Here is a 19,659-nt window from a genome sequence, read left to right on the forward strand (position 1 = left end):
GATCATTGTCTCCGCTCCTTTGTCGTCCCCTTCCTCGCCCAGAGCCGTAGGGTCGACTGTCTGAAATTGGCCTAGGAGGCCGGTCTTGACCATGAATTCGGCCACAAATGTGCGGGCCTCCGGTCGTGTGAGGAGTTCGTCCCGGTGGAGAGCGACTCCCTGGTATGAGAGAGCGCTTCTCATCCAGTCTCGCTCGTCCTGGTGCAAGGGGCATTCCAGTAGGACGTGTGTTACTGTTTGGCTGCCAAGATCGCAATCACACCGCGCTGTTTCGCGTCGGTTGATACGATTCAGGTAAGCCCCTAGGCCAATTCGCCCAGTTCTAAGCTGCATCAGAATCGATGTCGTCGCTTTGCGCAAGCCCGTCCAGTATTCCAGCGTCTTCTTTGTTGGTGCTTCAATCAAGCGTTTCGTCGGACGACTGGTCGCTTCCTTGGCCCACGTTCTGTCCCACTCCAGCTTCGCTTCTCTGCGAATTCGTCGTCTCGCTGCGGCTGCGAGACATATGTCTCGGTTGAGGGGGTTATGCAGCCCGTCCGGTTCCTGCGCCGCTTCTTTTGCGTGTTGGTCCACGATCTCGTTGCCAATGACTCCTTGGTGCGCAGGAATCCATCTGAGTTCTGTCCGAATACTTCTGCCCGCAAGTTGTAGGATCAGGTTGAGGCATCCTGCTAGATAGACCTGTCCTGACGGCATCCGCGGTCGCCTCAGCGCCTTCAGCGCTGCTTGGCTATCTACAAAGATGACTACCCCGTTCTTCGCCTGCTTAGCCCATGGCTCTGTGCTTTCCAGAACCATTTCAAGTGCCATCTCAATGGCTCGAAGTTCCGCCGCATATACGGTGGACGTATCATCATCTCCCATCTGGCTATGAGCATGTTGATCCTCAAGGTCCACGACCGCTGCCGCTCCGATCCTTCCATCAATTCCGCTCCCGTCGGTGTACAGAATCAAGGGTCTTTCTTCTGGGTCTTTCATCAGGATCTGGTTGTGATTGTTGACCGCAGTTTCTCTGTCCTCGATGATTACCTCTGGTGGCGCTTGCCATGGTGCCAGGACGAATGCCTTTCGACTCTCCCATTTTCTCGTCAAAGTATCCGGGGGAGCCATAAGACATCCGCCCGCCTTCCAAGCTTGCGCCTCCATCGGTGACCATCCAGCCCAGTCTCTCTCATCTGCCGGTCCGCGACGTAACATCGTTGGCGGGACAGCGAACTCTGGTCCTGTCCGTAGTCGAAGGGCCGTTTCTTTCACCAGTCGATTCATGTGAACAGAAATAGGCGGTAGGTGAAGCTCTGCATTCAGTGCCTCTGCTGCCGTAGTTCTGAAAGCTCCACTGATGAGGCATGCTGCCTGCTTCTGGATTGCCACGAAAGGCCGACTGATTATGCGTGCTTTGGAATGACTGATGAGCATAGGTTGATACCACGCGGAAACCCCAAAGAGCATCTGCGGGATGATCACCGCTTGGTTGATCTTTCGCATTGCATAGAGTGAGGCTCCCCACGTTGACCCTGCCAGGCTTCGTAGTGCGTGGAGAGAGACACCGGCCTTGGCCACCGCTTTCTCGCGGTGATGGTGGAATTCCAGACCCGGATCCAGCCAATAGCCTAGGTACCGCTCAGCCGTCCTCGTCGCTGTCACCGTGTGTCCTCGTAGAGAAAGCGATGTGTATTGTGGGTCGACTTCCCTGGTGTTTACAAAATGCACGAGTGCATACTTCTTCGGGTCAAAAACTGATGCATGTTTCTCGGCCCATTGGTCGGCTTTGCGGCATGCCGCTCTGAGTTTCTTGATGGTTTCGCGTTCGCTGTCTCCCTTTGTCATGAAGCAAACATCGTCGACCCACCCGTTGTTAGTCACACCGTTACCGCAGTTCTCAACGAGGTCTGCGTTGTAGATGAGATATAGAATGGGTGAGATCGGTGATCCTTGAGGGATGCCTGTAGGTGTCGGGATTCGATCAGATGTGCCCTCGGGCATGCGGATCCGTGTGCTTCGGTTGCTCAGGAAGGCCCTCACCCAGGGAACGAAGTGTCCCAGACGTCGTTTCTTGAGGTTGTGTAGTAGACGTTCATGGGAGACATTGTCGTACGCTCCAGACACGTCCAGCATTAGCAGAGATACCACTGGCTTGCCTTTTCCCCATGCGGTTTTGATTCGGTCGATGATAATGTGGATAGCATGATCGGTGGATATGCCCTTTCGCCCGCCTAGATGGGTTCGTGGGAGTAAACCGTTGGTTTCTGCTGCGTAGCTGATCCGTCGCGCGACAACTGCCTCCAGAAACTTTCCGAGCGTGTTCAGCAACGCGACGGGTCTGTAGGATTTTGCGAGCTGGTAGCCACTCTTTCCTTGCTTCCGGAGCACCACCGTGATTGAGCGCTGGAAATGTGACGGGTTGTATCCCGTGTTTATGCATGCGTTGAATAACTGTACCACTGTTGCTAGAACCGCCGGTATCTCGATAAGCTTGTGCCAGAGAGAGTTTGGTATACCGTCTTCTCCGGGTGCTTTCCCTGCTTTCGCTCCTCGCACCGCCTCCTGTATCTCTTGAGCGGTGACTGCTGGAAACTCGATTTGCTGTGGGTACAGGAATGAGTCTGTGTCGGATAGATCGGCCGGCGGTGGTTTTGGAAAGAAGGCAGTCCGGAATGCCTCTGCCTTTTGCTCAACTGTTTCTGCGAGAGTTCCAGGCATTTGGGGATCCTGAATTTTCAGCGAAGGGGTGATACCCTTCTCATATGCCCCGTCTCGGTTTCTTGCCCATTTAGCCAATCGCCACATACCCTGTGGGCCATCTTCAACGACTTGCTGGACTCGGCGCCGGTGCGCTCTTGACAATGTTTTCTTGACGAGTCGCGTTTTCTTGTTGCGTGCTTCCGAGTAGCACATCCAGTCGTAGGGGTCTTTGGTTCTCGTATGTCTGCGACGGAGGCGACGAACTTCTTTGACCGCAACTTTACACTCGTCGTCAAAGTCGGGGTTCGACCACGCGGATGGTTTTGCCCATGGGGTTGATTCCTCGATTGCTGACTGTATCACACCCATTAGCTCCTGGCATTTGGCTTCTATCCTCTGCGGATCTGTCTGGTATAGGCCTCCTGCCTGTAGACCTCCTTCTATCTTCTGGATGAGTTTCTGGTCATCAGTTGCGTTCCAGTTTCTTCTCTTCTGTTGTACAGCAATGGGTGTAATAATATCAAGCACAGTCCTGATCGGGAAATGGTCGGATGCGTGCTCGATGTCATCCGCCCTCTCGCAATTGATAAGCCTGTTGACCAGGTTGAATGTGATGAAGGTGAGGTCAATCACCGACGACTGATCGTTTCGAGACCAGGTAGGTCTGCCTTGTTGGGTCGTCAACTCGAGTCCCCATTCATTGGCGATTTCTAGGAGTTGCTCGGCCTCCTGATCGGCCCTGGTCCCTGTTCCTCCCCATCTCGGGTGATGCGCGTTCATATCTCCAAGGATGATGTGTTCTCCATGAGGTCGTTTTGACAGCTCATTTCTTAGATGTCTAAGGGTATTGCTGCCCGGCCTATTGTATATGTTGTGTATGAAGAGATCTGTCCAGTCTCTGCCCTGATGAGCCTTTCTAAGTTTCAGTAACTGGTAGTCCTGTGAGACGAGTTGACACGACCAATGGCTCGGGTCAAGCCTTTTAGACACAAACAGGCATACTCCCGGTTGGGAGAGATCCGAGGCTTGGACTTGATCATCCTGGCCTTGGGTTGATCCGTCAGCAGCTGTTTTTGGTGGGTAAATTAGCTGGAAAGTTGCCGTCGCTGGTTGGTGCGTTGTGTGTTGCATTTCGTTCTTCCATGGCTCCTGTACCGCGACGACGTCCGCCGCGAGGACATTTCTGTCTCTGAGGAACGTTGCCATCACTGGCCACGATTTGTGTACGTTGTATTGAAGAATCTCAAACGATTTCATTGATGAGTTTGTTCGTCATCGCTTCGTTCGCTGGCCTCGTGCCATACTTCATCATTTGGGTCTTCGATTGTTGGTGCATCCGTCGTAAAAATCGGCGGAGAAGATCCGATTGGTATCGCTTGTCGCTGCTTGTATTTCAGAACCACCAATTTGCGGTATTCGGGGCTCTCCGGGTCCAGTTCGTCCTCGTCATCAGGCTCGGACGTGTTACCGGCCATGTTGACAGAGGTGACCTCGTTAATGAATTGGGTAAGTCGGTGTTCCCGGCTATCCTGCGGAGTGTCAGGTTGAGGGAGATCGGCCGGAGTGGGTTGAATGCTGAGCCATTCATTGTCGTCTGGTTGCTCGTCCATGGTGTCGTCCGGCTCGCCTGTGCGGCGCCTTTTCGAGGCCGCTTGGAGCCTTGTTGACCCTTGGCATGCTAGTGGTATCATTGCTGGTTTCGGATTCTTTGGCCTCGTTCTTGAGCCTTTTGGGCGACCAGGACCTCTTTTGAGCTGAGTAGGCTGAATAGGCTCAGTGTTTTCCTCTGGTGATGTTTCTACTTCTATTGCTGCAGCCTCCACGTCGATTACAGCATCCTGGGGGTTCCGCCGGGGCTCTTCCCCCGTTGCTCCTCTGGAGCGTGTATCGACGCTTCGAGTCCATTCGTGGCCATGGGGTCTGCCCTGGTCGAAGTTGCTTCTTTGCCGGTGCTTGCCGTCACTCGGAGGTGCAGAGGAACGCGGTGATATGCAGGGCAGTTGGCCAGCGCTTGTTTGGCTTCGTTCATCGCTGCAACCTTCACCGGACATTCCCGACTTGTAGGGCGATGCCCTTCACCACAGTTGGCGCACTTGACTGGTATCGCTTGCCCCTTCGTCGACGGACACTCCCAGGTCGGGTGTCCGTTGGCGCAGTGACCGCATTTGAATAAGTTGGAACAGTGTGACTGGATATGCCCCGGCCTTTGGCATTTTCTGCATAGCTTTATCCGCCCCTCACGACAGAATCGTGATGCATTGTGAATTTGCTTCCCCCACACGACTCCCGAGATGATCGCGCGATTAGCCACGACTGGGCTGGTGAACTCGATCAGGATGGAGCCCTCCGCCCTCTCACCCGGACGGGTCATCCATCCTAGATACTGAATCTTAGCGCCTTCGCCCCAGTTGTTCTGCCTGAGCAGCTCAGCCGCAACGTCAGCCATCGTCTCCGGAGTAACCTTCATCGACCTCACGGGAATATGGTACGCCACCACTCCCCATGACGGTTCTTGGACCACCGAGCCTGGTCCAAAGGCTCTCAGCCACGCAGCATGTTTGCGGAGGACCTCTGCCCCTGCCGCACTGTTGGCGATCATTGCCACATCCCCCGACGGCAATTTTCGAGCAGCGACAAAGAAAGCCTGTCCGGCCAGTACCCCTGAATTCTTCTGACGGGCATTTGATACCCTCTGTCGTTCAGCCCTCTCGACCAAATCTTTTGGTGTCAATCCACGGATTTGCTCGCGGTTCTTTCCGACCTTGACGATGACCTCTCGGTCCTCGCGAAGTTCGATTTCCGGTACTCCTGGAGACGATGTGCCGTCGCTCCGGGTGATGGGAGTCGCAGCCGTAGCCAAGTCGCGCTGCCATTCTTTGGCCCGGAAGTTGCGCCACGCTGCCGCAGAGTTCGCCGCGGGGGTAGATAATGCCGTCGATAATGTGCTCGTTGATTTTTCAATGGTATCCATTCGCTGGTTCAGACGTTCGGTGTCGATGTTGATTTTGGTCAACGCCTCGAGCACCTTGGCCATCCCCTGGCCGTCTCCCCGTTGGGCGTTGAGTGCGTACTGGCGGACGGCGCGAATATACCCAGTGACATATCGGTCCTCCGTGCCATTGTTTTCGATGTGGTTGAGCACCCTGCGGGCCCCTTCCGCGATGTCGTCCATGGATCGGGGCGGATCCGCGAGGGCCGTGGTTTTTGGCGTTCCTCTCCTGTCAGGGGGCAAAATCTTTGCGTTCGCACCCGTCCCCACCATCGCTGCCATCTCCCCTATGAAAAGGGTATCAGGCCGTAGCGCTTGAGGTTACGATTACGATGAACTAATTCAAGAGGCCGTGAGACCTCTGATTGGCTAGATATTTCAAGAAAACATTTTTGCCAAGAAAGAGTTGTTTTTCTCCCTGGTAAATTTTCCATAAAAAAGCATGAAAAAGCAAAGAACAATCGCATATTCTCTATATAAGGACACGTCCGATACGTCCTAAGCCGGTTGGACGATACGCGTTGCCAAGAATTAATGCGTTTTTACCAAATTATGCATTGGAAACATGATTACTGCAGTCAGCCTATTCGGGCCGCCGATTGTCCAAACGCTCAACCTGAGGGTCCATCTAATGCTGCCCTAACTAATTTCGGGTTTCCTTTGCACAAAACAGATTCCTGGCTCGATAAATATTATGGTAGTGATCGAAACCATATCGATGTATATAGTACCCAATTTCTTCGTTCGCATGCTATGCGTTACGCACCAGATTATTTGGGTTGCGGCCTCTACTCCCCGATCGATGGCAGCAAAAGTGGCAGCGGAGCGACGAGGATTCGTCAGGACCCGCACCCCACGCATATCTGCTTCCTTATCCAAACTGGCTTCCAAGCCCACAAAGATGACCTAGTGGCCTTTCTGCATGTGACTGTCACTTATTTCACCCAATTATCGGCCAGAACCTCGACTTCCACGGAAGACTTCATCTCGATCAGGGCGTGGTCGAGATAATGGAGTTTGGGACCGGTCGGGGAGACCAAGCGCAGGTCGAACCGACTGAAGATGACGGAGATCATAGTGTACATTTTGAGGTAGGCAAGGCTATGTTCTTCGAGTTAGGGAAGGAAAGTCACAGCAGGGAATAAGGATTGACTTTCTCTGGGATCGCACATACTTCATGCCCAGGCAGCTCCGACTGCCTTTGCCAAATGCAATCATCCATCGGTCCATACTACGGGAATTCTCGCCCATCCAGCGTTCGGGCAAGAACTTCTCTGGCTCAGGGAAGAGACCGCCGTTGTCCAGGATACAGCGGGAGCTGATAGAGACGATAGTCTACAAACCGAACAAGCTATTATAAGCGAATGCTTCATTAAGTGATGAATGGGGCTGGAAGGGGAAAGCATACACCTCCGGGAATAAATTTCTTGTTGATCTCAGTGCCTTGGGGAGGGACTACTCGGGGCAAGCGTCCCGGAAACGGACTCGACATTCGCAGAGACTCCTTGATCACGGCAGACAGATAGGGCAGTTTGCGGACATCTCGGTAGCTGAACTCATCCTTTATGATGGCAGAAGCGCTGCGTAGCTCCTCACGCAGAGTATGCAGTACCTCCGGGTTGGATAGGATGTGGAAAATGGCAAAGGTCGTGGCCATGCTCGTGGTATCGGTGCCCGCAATCGCGAACAGAAACGCTTGGTCGATCAGTTCACTATTTGCAGGAACTTTGTAATTCTTGTCCGGATTTTCAGCGAGGAGCACGTCAAATAGTGTGGGGCGGCCATTCGTCATCGTTGTTATCCCCTGCGCGCGCCGTTGTCGGACGCGTTCGATCCAGGCGATGCATTGCTATATTTTAAACCAAGGGGTCAGCATCTCTCTATTCCGAAATAGTATCCTACCGGGTAATAAAAGCGAGCGAGATCCGAACCTCTCGAAAGTATGCATAGCCCGGAACGATCTTATTTGTCAGGCTATTGGGGAGCAACAAAGCAAACTGGGCTATCCAGGGAGCGTGAACCACTGCAGCAAGCAAACAGATGAGCATCTAGTTGGGAGCGGCACGGTAGGAATTTCCTTACTAATCCAGACATTTTCCACGAACATGTCTAGGTTGCTCAGGAACTTGTCCGAATAATACCCAGACTCAACCAAATTTAGGCTTTGGCCGAAAATCAGGTCACAACTGATGTCCGTCTGCAGAACATATGCCATAGCTTCAATGTTAGCCTATCCTATTGTATGCGCTTTCGATAAATTATGGTTACCCCTGGCGCGACTTACGGTAATACATCGAAGAAAGTGCATGACGTTCAATCTCTGGGCGCCCTGCTGCGACTGAACAGCCATTATACCGGTAGCCTTGTGAACCATCTCATAGACTTGCTCTGCCATCCCATCCACCGAGGATCCGGTGAACATGGGAGCAATCACAGTGCGCAGAGGCTTGTGTCTGTGCGGATCCGTGATAGTGGCCAGCGACGTCGCGAAGCCGAAGGCCTCGTAGAAGTATGGCGCCTTGTAGAAGTCTGTGCTCACTTTAAACACCCTAGTAGTTCGTGAGCCGGCTGATTGGTCAGAAACATTAGAATATGACACACTTGTGGTAGAATTCAGGATCATTGATGTGAAGATGATTCGGGGAGATCCGAATAACGGGGGAGTCTTAATATATCAGTTAGCCAGGTTCAGGCTGGAAATACTGCTTTTTCCCTTACTGTAAACTTTGTGTAGCTTGGGTATCGCTTGCAGAAATGTCCCGTTACAGACCATGTCCTGCCAGAACTCCCACAGGTGCGATGCGGCGGCGATTGGGGGGCCCGGGAACTTGCTGAGTGGGTGAAAGAATAGGCGTCGGAGATACTTCGTCAGTAATAGCACTAGAACCAGCACAGCCATAGGTGAGGTGAGTTGAGATGAAATTGGCGATAAGGAGGCCCAAAGGCCATTGAGATCCCCCAAGTTGGCGCTTTTCAACACCATGGTGAGGAAATTTAAAGCTCCTGGATCTCAAGCGCTGAAAGAGTATAACCAAAGAACAATGAATAATAAGGGGAAAAGATAGCATTAATATACAGAGGATTTCGAAAACAGATTACCCCCCCAGACACGCACGCTTTCTTTCCCAGCGCCCCACTAAGTCTGCGCTAAGCTGATTCTGGCTAGATGAAGCCCCTTCCCCGAGGGCTGACGCCATATCATTGGCTGCGGGAGAATCTGGAACCCGGGCGATCCGGACAAGGCGCCAAAGTGGGTCTCTGGGAGAGTGAACGTGCGTTTCTGGGGGTAAACTGTTTCGAAATCCACTGTACATCCAGTATGCCAAGACCTTCGGCTTCCGCGACGATGATCGGTGCGTGTGCGGTGCGCAATAAACAGTCACCCACGTGCTGGTGGACTGCCCAAATTTGAGGGAAATCCGATGGGAGCTAAGACGTGAAGCTGGGGACGCGTTCAACGACGTGTCGAGTCTGCTGGGAGGCTCAACCGAAGGTAAGAGAGGTAAGCCAGACATCGTGTCGCGGGCTAGGACGGTCAAAGCCGTACTAGACTTCGCTGAGGCGTCACAAAGATTCAAAAGTCGCGCGCCATGAGGGCAGCCTAATAACTTGAACGGCACCTGGGCCATGATAGGCCTTGACGAAGCTCCAAGTTCGTTTTCAGGAAGTGGGACATTACACATGTACATACAAGGATATATATAGTTGTTGTATCCTGTATATCGCCAAAAGAGTTGATTTCCCAACTAGACTAAAATACGAATCCGCACTCAGCCTAGTGGGTTATGGTTTAGAATCCAACTCTTTTTTTTCTTTTAGTTGGATTCTAAACCATAACCCACTAGGCTGAGTGCGGATTCGTATTTTAGTCTAGTTGGGAAATCAACTCGCGAGGGGTCAGCGTAAATGAAATCATCCATCCATCCATACTGTAAAAGGAGGCGAAAAGACGCTGAAAACGCGAGACTTACACGCTATATGAGAGACTATATTAGCGTGTTTTGGTTAAGCGGTGTAGGCCATAATGAAAGGCGGTATAGGAGTGGTTCTATAGGGGTGTTAAAACCTTTGCTGCGTCACTGTATATAGGTGGAACCGTTGAATTATACCTATTCTACAATTTCCGACAGAACCTACACAGACCCACGTTGCTTTCTTTGGCTTTGGTTATATCTAGCGGGCGTTAATCTTCGGTTAGTGCAGTGGATTGGAGGCGCATTTGCCCTCTAAAATATCGTACCTGTTGTGATATGAGGCTGGTGCAGATCAGGAATCAAGCCGAACCATCGGAATTAATCCCGAGATATGTATACGAAGAAACAAGTTGATTTCCAATCAACTTGTTCTTCTCGTTGTATATATAGTCTCAAGTTTCCCACTGAATAATAGAAGAATCAATCTTCCTTTGAAATACAACAGTACCAATCCAGAGGAGGGAGTGAGACATGGGAGGGTGAGACACGGAAGAGTGAGAACCCCAAGACACAACGCAAAATGCGCCGGGATTTTCCTCCCGATAGGGGAAATGGCGTCAAATGTTCCTCCTATCGGATCTGCATAGTCGCCGCATTCACGCAATGCACAGTCCCATAATTCCATACCTTAAAGAGACGCTAAGTGACACACATGCTAGCTTCAATCTCCATTTTCCCCACATATAATCAACTCGCTGGCTTGTTTACCCGGACGAAAGCATCCGATATGAATTTACCCCACCACAACCCCGCAAAGGGGGGTTGTTTAGCGTTACCCCGTCGAGCTAGGGCAGAGGACGCCAGAAAATATTTTGGTGGTTGAGGTAGTATTAATATGCCTTGGGGACCAACCCCCTGGTAGCTCCTGGTACGCAATTGATACGCTTATCTATCCCATACTATACCTGACTTTCATTTCATCAATATGAAGGTCACAAATGCCTTGGTACAGGCCATTGGCGTGCTCAGCTCTCTCGGTTCCATAGTAGATGCAAAGGACCATGGTCACTCTCGAACTGATGCATGCCACCCAAATCACCCATTCAAGCCTCTGCCCGCTAGCAATGCCAGAAATAAGACCTGTCATGTAGCCAACCATGGACATGGAAAGGACGACTCAACCAATGTTCTTGCCGCATTGAAGAAATGCAACAATGGCGGAAAGGTTATTTTTGACGCCGACAAGACTTATACCATTGGGAAAGCGCTTGACATGACGTTCCTCAAGCATGTTGATCTGGGTACGTACTACACACGGACCCTCAAGGCTTATATTTGATGAGCCTCGACTGATAGAAAGCCAGATAGAAATCCAGGGCCATGTTCAGTTCACCAATGACACGGATTACTGGCAAGCAAATGCTTTCAAGCAGATCTACCAGAATGCCACGACCTTCTTCCAACTCGGCGGCGAGGATGTCAATATGTATGGTGATGGTACCCTCGATGGAAACGGTCAGGTATGGTATGATCTGTATGCAAAGGATGCTCTCATCCTGCGTCCCATTCTGATGGGTATCATCGGATTGAAGGGTGGCACCATTGGTCCTCTCAAGCTTCGCTATTCCCCACAGTGGTACCACTTCGTGGCCAATTCCACTGATTTGCTGTTTAATGGAATTGATATCACGGGATTTAGCAGCAGTAAGAATGTGGCTAAGAATACAGATGGATGGTATGTCAAGTTGGAAATTCTAATCCCTGGGGTTTTATTAATGGCTGTCATTAGGGATCTTTACCGCTCGTCGAATATTGTCATTCAGAACTCTTTTATTAACAATGGAGATGGTATGTTGAGCCTTTCGCACTATTCATAGCCAACTTAGACTAACTAACCATTTCGAAGACTGCGTCTCCTTCAAGCCCAACAGTACCGAGATCCTAGTTCAGAACCTTCATTGCAACGGTTCTCACGGCATTTCCGTCGGATCTCTCGGTCAATACGAAGGCGAGATTGATATTGTGCAGAATGTGCTCGTCTACAACATTTCCATGTTCAATGCATCCGTAAGTTCAAACCCCGAGACCGCCATCAGCGAAAGAGTAATATGTCTGATTTCCTTGCGTAGGATGGTGCTCGCATCAAAGTCTGGCCTGGAACTGCGTCTGCGCTCTCAACCGATCTCCAAGGCGGCGGTGGATCAGGCATTGTAAGGAACATTACCTACGACGGAATGATCATCGATAACGTGGACTATGCGATTGAGGTGACTCAATGCTATGGCCAGAAGAACCTCACTCTTTGCAATGAGTTCCCCGTAAGTATTTCCTACATCATGCCTTTCTACGCTGTAGTAACTGACGAATGACTACTCCATATAGAGCAGCCTCATCATCGAAGATATCCTTTTCACTAACTTCAATGGCGAGACCTCGGGTAAATATGACCCTAAAGTAGGAACTATTGTCTGCTCGAGCCAGAATGTGAGCATCTTCAATCCCCAGATATATATTCCAGTATCTGACTTCCTACAGGTTTGCTCGGATATCAAGGCAACCAAGATCGATGTTACTAGCCCTAATGGGGATGACGAGTTTACTTGCATAAATGTATGTTTTCCATTAATCTATAACTGCCCATAAAAGCTTGTTGACAATCTCCTTCTTACAGGTCGATGACAGCTTATTGGATGTGAACTGTGCTACTACCTCTTAGAGAATTTGATGACAAGGGTATTCCAAAATGAAATTGGGTTTAAGTAGCCGTTATAGGGCAGAAGCTCTCTAGACCAGGGGATGCCTCGGCCTCCGATTCTTGCGTGGTAAGGTCGGTTCCGGATGCGTGCTCAAGTTGTTCAATGTTCTCCTTGCCCTCAATTGTAACCTCAAACTCCCAAAAAAATGAGATGCAATGCCTGAAAATTGGGAACTTACAGTCTCATTGCCAGTGTCAATATCCAAAGCATTTCTTCCTGCATATGCAGACTCCGTCATCCAGAAAAAGATCATGATAAACGCCAGCCCGAAAGCACCGCCCATGGGATGTAGAGAAATGCGATATGAGCCGTCCTCGATAACACCTCCAGCTTTTCGGTTCCATATCAGTCAACATAGAAGCAATATTGCACCATGAGATCCCTCACCGATCGGAATAGCAAGATTGATTTCACCCAGAACACCTAGGTTAAAGATGGCTGTTCGGAAGCCTCGTCCGTGCACAAACCTAACAAGCCATTAGGTACCACGCGCCAGATCATATTCGGTGTACCCTTACCAGATGTCTGCAATTGAAGCCGGAATCAATGCCTCCATTGATGCCATAAATAAACCACAAACAACCCGAGCTGCAACAAGAGACGGCAAGCTCTTCGCCTCAGCAGCCCAGAAACACGAAACCATAAGGCCGACTGTAGTACTGGGGTAGACTGGTCGCTTGCGATATTTGACGGCGAGCGATTTGAACAAAAGACTGCCGATTGCGATAGCGGTGATCGTTCCGCCCTGGTTACCAGATACGAATGTTGTCAATGGGACATCAAATTCTTCAGCAAGAGGAACAAATGCAAATTCCAGAAGGGGCTTAACGGCTACATAGTGGAAGTATTAGTTTTGAATGCATAGTAAACAAAGTAAATGGTCCCTGTGTCCTACATCCAACACGACCACAACCCCAGCCATAGGTAATTGTGAACAGCTCTTTCTTTTTCCGAGGCCAGTTGTATGGGTTTTTTGACGAGTCGGAGGGTTGAGGCACAAGTACAATTTGGCCAGTTGGGTCATGTTTGAGGAGACTGGGATCAATGCCTGGGTAATTTGTGGAGCCTTGGAGATCGTTTAATGGAGCTGTCCCGGGGACATGCTCCAGCTTGCCATCGTCTAGAATGCCAAGCGGCATCTTGGGAATGAGATTACAGTTCTGTAGGAACAACCTTGCCTGAGATTGAGACGCGGAAAGAAGAAAGATGCGTATGAGTTCAACAAAATTGCCTTTTCAAGGCGCAGACAAATGATGATAGATAAAGGACGATCAATGGTCTTTATAACATATCAGACTTCCTCTTGGGTCGACTAGTAACTTGCAGACACGGAACGAATGAGCTGTAATCCGAGATGGGGCAAGCCCCATCTTGCAGACTTCGCTTGAAATCCGGGGTTTTTACAGGGTTTCTCCGAATGTAATCGGGTCGATGACTGAACCCACTTGCTGGATGGCGTGGCGTATCCTCATGTCCAAGCGTGGTCGGCTTTTTGTGTCCAGAAAGCTGTCGGAACCCACCTTGGGCACAGCAGCCTTGAGACCAAATTAAGTTAATCTCTGCAATGTTGTCACCAGACCCAGGAAATAGAGGCGACGTGGTTGACGCATTGTGCTGTCATATTGCAGGGTTAGCGAGATTGAAAAGCCTCGGGTTGCTCAACAGCGAATGAGTTTATTCTATGACCAGCGAATGGCAACGGAAGGTTGATTCATACTTCTTACGAGCTTTGGCCTGATAGACGGCAGTTAGACCGAACCGAAAATAGGCCTTCGGCACAAGGAGATGATCTTCCTATGGAGGCAGCGCGGTTTCTTGCCCATGGCACCTAGAAACTTCAATTGCATCTTTTTGATTCCGCAAGGCAATTTTGATCCCTTGGTCACGACTTGACGTACAGCCTCCAACTCATTGAGATGATCTACTTCACAAGTTGCTCAACTATGATCACGCAATATACTGTACGCTCAACAGAACTACGGAGTGTAGAGCCATGTGATGAGGTCTCGCTCGAAAACACGAATCGCGGGCAAACATTATGGTACGATAGGCTCTATTCCTTGTATAGTCAGAGCTGTTTCTCCGCATGAATATTGCGTGTCGCTCGAACGTACCTTATGATAAAACGCCTACATTCTAGAGTGAGAGTTGCTTTCGCTCGAGGTCAACATGTCATTGGGAGCTTTCGCTCGGGAATATGTGATCCGCTCCTTCTCCATGTAAGAGCCGTCGCATCTTTGTGAAGAATATCCCGTCAGTAACTACGATTCATAGTCCAACCAATCTCTCGAAGAAGTCCAGTCCGGCGATTAAAGCGACGGGCATTACTATTTGTGGACTTATTTCTGAGTCATGCGATACAGCATGCTCTGCTGCTGATATAGTTTAAGTGCGATCGGAGTCCAACTAGCCATGTAGAACCAGAACTGGTGAAGACACACGATCGCCGCTCAGGACCGGGTGGTATTCGCACAGGGGTGCTCTAATCCACATCCGGCCCTAGGGCGTCCGCTGAAATTCGTCCTCAAGCAAATATGGCATAAGGGATTATTACGGGTAGAAAATAAAGTATAGGCTGTACGGAGAGTCCAAGAGGTCCTACAACCCAATGGCTCTAGTGGTGCTGTTACAGACATCAAACCCAGCTTCACGGTAAGTTGCTCGAACAGTGATATGCCAGATATCGTCCGGACGCGATCGTTTGCGGAAACATCATCAATGCTCAAAGGACAGTGAACTCGGGAGCTAGAGAAGTCGGTGATATGCTGGCAAGAGCGCTTTCGCCGCCAATTGCGATATGTTAGACGACGTCCTCAATGGACGAAGGATACTGGATGGCTTGACTGCAGCTGCAGTGACCTTCAACGTATATGGGCTTTGCACATAGTGCTCGGGCTTGGATAGAAAAACACAGGCTTAGGAATCAAATCACCAAGCTTCTGTCTAACGGGGAGAAGACAAACAATCCTGATAGCATGCAGCTTCGTGTATGTCCGAGTGGTTCCCGCTCGCTCGAATATGTCGATAAGCTGAGCAACAAGGAGAGGAAGAGGAATCAAGGGGACTCTATCAGGCGTGGTTCTTGGGTCATGGGTCCTCTCAATCGTTTGGCCATCCTCGGTCTTGTCCATCGATTTGAAGCTGACTGGCTATTGTTAGTTGATTCGGGTAGAAATGACGGGACTTTTGCCTCACCTTCTCCATGCAAGCAGTCCCGACTAACAACCTCGCCAGTACGAAAATATGGCTCTAGCTAGACAAAGCATTGGCTTCTCCCGGTTTCTTAGGGGTTTCAGGCTCGAAAGACGCTAGATGCCATCTGAGGACAACGATGGTCACCCACTGGACGCCAGGGATCCAAGCCGCAAGTAGGCCATTCTATGAGAGGGTTCAAATGCCGGGAGACAGACACTGCTATGCGCGCTCCATTGAGTCTGCATCAGGTAGGCATACCAACGCATGATCTGATGAACCAAATCGACTGGGAGAAGGTCGAGGTAGCGACTCGTCGATGCCACCAGTAGTCATGTGGAAGAAACAAAGCATAGATGGTATTGGTGTAGGGGAGGTCGAGCAGATAAGAGATTTGCTCGCTTTGCATTAGGGTGATGGGAATCTGACGGCGTCTTCCTGTGGTGAGACCCGAGTCAGCAAGTGTTGATTCAGTTGGACAAGGTGCTGTACTTTACGCCGTTCATGAAAAATCCGAGTGTATGCTTGAGACAGATAATCAACAAGATTCGTGATCATACCTGCTTACCAACTAGATCACTACCAACTCAGTTCTGCGATGCAGTCACCAATATACCATGTTGTATCCAGGTTCGTCACACTCTCCGGCTGTCGCTTCGAGAAGTCGCGCTGGATGAACCGACAAGTTCACAACACGGCAAAGGCGCATGACGAACTCACGTGTGACAAAAATTTGTACAGTTGTATTAGGAGACAGCTTCGTGCAAACAGCGAGAGGTTGAGGCACTCCACTGTTCATGGTGTGAAGGCGGTGAGGAAGGGGAAGACGCGATGGCGCGTCGGGCCCTGGGTCTTATCTGACTCGGCGGGAATAGGTTACTCGCCACAAGAATTGTCGCGGTTGGCGATGGGCTGCTCCTGCAACGGCATGAAGATGTCAGTAGTGTTCGTGTCTGGGGCACAGACTTGGCACAAATCATCGGACCCGGCGCATCAAGAGCCGCGACATCCACTCACCTTACCATAGAGAACAAGGTTCTTGAGCTTATGCGTCCTGTTGTTGGCCCTCGCCTTTGATTTGCAGTATTTCACATAGGACATGCTGCATGGTTTGATGTGGCAGGGCTAGAAATGGTGTGTAAGCCATGACCTTGCCCGGAGCACTGACGGCACCGCTGGTTCGGACTCACATTAGGGCGCTGTCAACGGTCTCCTGTCCATCATTAGCTTGTCGACCGGCGAGACATGTAGAACTCACATGTTCTGAAAGAAGACACGGAAAAGGGCTCCGTGGCTTTGCGCGTGCATTGGATGGAATGCAAGGATCCGGTTATTTCGCATCGTCTTTGAAGTCAGTCCAGTCTAGGAAAGGGTCGCTCTGAGATCTACATACCTGAATAGAAATCCCCTTTTGCATCGATATATTCAGGGGCGGGACAGTAGTCCACTGCTATGATGGACAGATATTCGCATACTTTGACCAGCTAACCCAAATCTGCTTCTTTCATCGGCTGGTATATGTGGCATACTGGATCTGGTGGGAATCACTTTCTCACAAGCCCTTTCAAGCTTGTCGGCCCACGACGTATCCATAGGTGTCAGTATGGTGGAAATTCCAGTAGGGTTGAAGGGAAGAACTTATCAGGTGCCTCGAACCGAAGGCCTGCTCGACTTTGCGCAGCAAGTGACAGTGTTGTAGAACAAATTGCCGGGGGGAGAGGGCGAATTTATAGGTTTCTCGGCTCCCGTCGCGTACGTGCTCTCTTACAGAGCAAACGTTCAAGGACACGACGCTATCCTAAGTGAGGTCTGTTGCAATTCATGCCTTCGTTCTACCGCAACTATTTGCAGCCGAATTTTTGGTGTCATGTTAGATGCCCACCGACTAAAAATGCTAGGGTCATGTTGAGAATTAGTCAAAGTGAGTCGGTTAAGAAACGTTGGCTCACTGTTGAATCTACGGTCCTAATACTGAGGCAATGGAAGCTGTTCGTTCTTTGATTTCACCAAGAGCGCTCACATTTTCATCCTAGGAACATGAAAATTTTCTGGCCTTGCTTGAGTGTTGATTGTCTGAGCTGTGTGTGGTTCTGCCCGTCTAGGCTGCGGAAAGCGTCAGGCCGTGGTCGCGCGGGCACGGGTACTCAACCCGTCACCCGTTGAAGCTTGGCCGTCCTTGTTGACGGGGTTTTGAACCTGTGATCTTGGTTGAGATAGATATATTTTTTTCGATTTTCTTTTTCTGTCCTCTAGATTTTACTCTATTTACGTTTGGGATTTCTGAGCTCTCAAACGAATGTGGAAAATGCGTTGTGATTGAATATATATCTCGTGGACCGTTCATCACCGGAAGCCACTAATATGAGGCACATTCACCAACCATCAACACCACGAGACTGATCACCAGCACCATCATTAAACTGACTGCTAACAGAGTGCTGAGATTGAAAAGCTGACTACGCTGATTGACTTTTATGGTGAAAACGAGACTGAGTACCTAGCCACCGATGTCCTCTAGTCTATAAAAGCCTCCAAGAATTAGTGGACATGCTATTGCCCAGATACTCGTTCCTCTGCGATCAAGATGGATGCCCCTAACAGCACGCCAGACCAGGAAAAAGAAGGAGAACAACAGCCCAGTGCATTGCCAATCATTTCTGAAAAAGAGAATTCGCAGGAGGCTTCTGATCATGTCCCTCCACTGGTAAGTAAAGCGGCTCAGCTTCCAATGCTCTTGCTGACTATCGCAGCTCTCTCTTTCGCCACAGGAAGCAGAAACAAGACATACCTTGGCGACCGAGCCATTCCAACCTATTCTGAAGGTACTAGCAGACCTCGAACGCAACGATCCCAAGTCCGCCTTTCCCGCGGCTCGACTTGTCGGACTGTATCGACGCCTATGGGAGTCGTGCGTGTCCAAACACATCGATGGCCAGAACCTAGAGCAGAGCAATTGGATCTTGAAGGAGGCTAGCAGACACCTGACTAAAGAGAGGGATGGACTTCAGCTGCGCCACGACAAGCAGCTGTCTCGGCTGCGCTTTTTCGAGCAGGCACTGGAATCATCTCGGGGTCGACTGACTCGCGTACTCGATGACTGGAACCACCCGTCCAGACTCAATCTACATGTACCAGGGTTCTTGGACAACGCAAGAGAAGGGTGAAGGGTTGCATATGTATTCATGATTGTCCTAGGTCTTACTTTTCCAAATTGGCAATAATATGACAACATTGTAATTGAGAGAGAATTACCGCATGGAAAGTAGCTTACATCTGGAATAGCATAGCCTTCGTGGAATGCTCTGCGAATAATCCCTCATGTTCTAGTATCGCTTTTATTACCCCAATATATTATAAACAAAAAACTACGGATCCAGTGACAATGTGGGCAGTGTAGCTAGCGGAGAAAGTGTCGATTAACTCGGCCGTCCCGCATTGCATCACGACAGCTACCCGAAGTAGATGTCGCCAGCTCTTCCAGACCACCAAACCTTCTCCCCGGAGACCGCTTCAGCAATCTTTGCGGAGTGTTGGCATCTTCCATTCTGCTTCGAATGGCCCTCTGGATGCAATCGTTCCTTGTTAGACGCAGGGATTTTGCCAAACTGAAGTATGTCAGTCTCGGATTGACCACAAGTGCATTAACAATCGAGGAATGCCCGCCCCTGACCGCCAACATCAATGGATCCTCAGAACATTGATTCCTGAGGTTCACATCAATCCGATTATGGCTTAGTAGTGCCTGGACCATCTCCAATTCACCACAAGCGGCGGCAATGCAGAGAGCAGTGTCGTGAGTTGCGATCGTGCTTTCATTGATGTTAAGACGTGCGTCTTGCTGCACCAAGAGTCTTACTACATCGCGATGGCCATGTGCAACCGCTCGACAAATGGGCGGATCTATTACATCCATTCCATTGATCTCCACGCCCTGCACACTTAACAGACAAGCAAGCGTGTTCATGCGTCCGTGATATGCGGCCACGGAGAATGGAGAGTGGCCTCCAACACAGAGATTCAGACTGATCCCTGGCACCGCAAGCAGCCGTCGTAGGAGCACGGTATCCAACCTGGCCGCGGCGTGGTGGAGAGATGTAGACAGCGTCTCGAAACTCCCGCGGCCTCC

At 50.3% G+C, this 19,659-nt stretch overlaps 3 protein-coding genes across 3 annotated transcripts; 1 reads left to right on the top strand and 2 right to left on the bottom strand.

The window, feature by feature from the left end:
* Nucleotides 1–6,606: 6,606 nt before the first annotated feature.
* On the bottom strand, nucleotides 6,607–8,654 carry N7446_012082 (cytochrome P450; the record flags this gene model as incomplete). Its single annotated transcript, XM_058520824.1, has 8 exons — nucleotides 6,607–6,772; nucleotides 6,846–7,006; nucleotides 7,080–7,520; nucleotides 7,603–7,694; nucleotides 7,754–7,901; nucleotides 7,956–8,220; nucleotides 8,273–8,336; nucleotides 8,390–8,654. The coding sequence occupies 8 exons, from the start codon at nucleotides 8,652–8,654 to the stop codon at nucleotides 6,607–6,609; spliced, it is 1,602 nt and encodes a 533-aa protein (XP_058367110.1).
* A 1,916-nt stretch (nucleotides 8,655–10,570) lies between these two features.
* On the top strand, nucleotides 10,571–12,301 carry N7446_012083 (uncharacterized protein; the record flags this gene model as incomplete). The annotated part of the gene is made up of 8 exons (XM_058520825.1): nucleotides 10,571–10,886; nucleotides 10,942–11,320; nucleotides 11,375–11,433; nucleotides 11,492–11,652; nucleotides 11,715–11,903; nucleotides 11,968–12,069; nucleotides 12,121–12,195; nucleotides 12,257–12,301. The coding sequence occupies 8 exons, from the start codon at nucleotides 10,571–10,573 to the stop codon at nucleotides 12,299–12,301; spliced, it is 1,326 nt and encodes a 441-aa protein (XP_058367111.1).
* A 39-nt stretch (nucleotides 12,302–12,340) lies between these two features.
* N7446_012084 (uncharacterized protein) lies at nucleotides 12,341–13,480 on the bottom strand (the record flags this gene model as incomplete). Its single annotated transcript, XM_058520826.1, has 5 exons — nucleotides 12,341–12,469; nucleotides 12,520–12,671; nucleotides 12,729–12,808; nucleotides 12,860–13,172; nucleotides 13,237–13,480. 5 exons carry the CDS (start codon nucleotides 13,478–13,480, stop codon nucleotides 12,341–12,343), a joined length of 918 nt encoding a protein of 305 aa, XP_058367112.1.
* Between the last annotated feature and the right edge of the window lie 6,179 nt (nucleotides 13,481–19,659).

Source organism: Penicillium canescens (genome assembly GCF_028828765.1).
Source record: "Penicillium canescens strain IBT 15451 chromosome Unknown utg000009l_segment0_segment0, whole genome shotgun sequence".
In the NCBI taxonomy this organism is placed as follows: domain Eukaryota; kingdom Fungi; phylum Ascomycota; class Eurotiomycetes; order Eurotiales; family Aspergillaceae; genus Penicillium; species Penicillium canescens.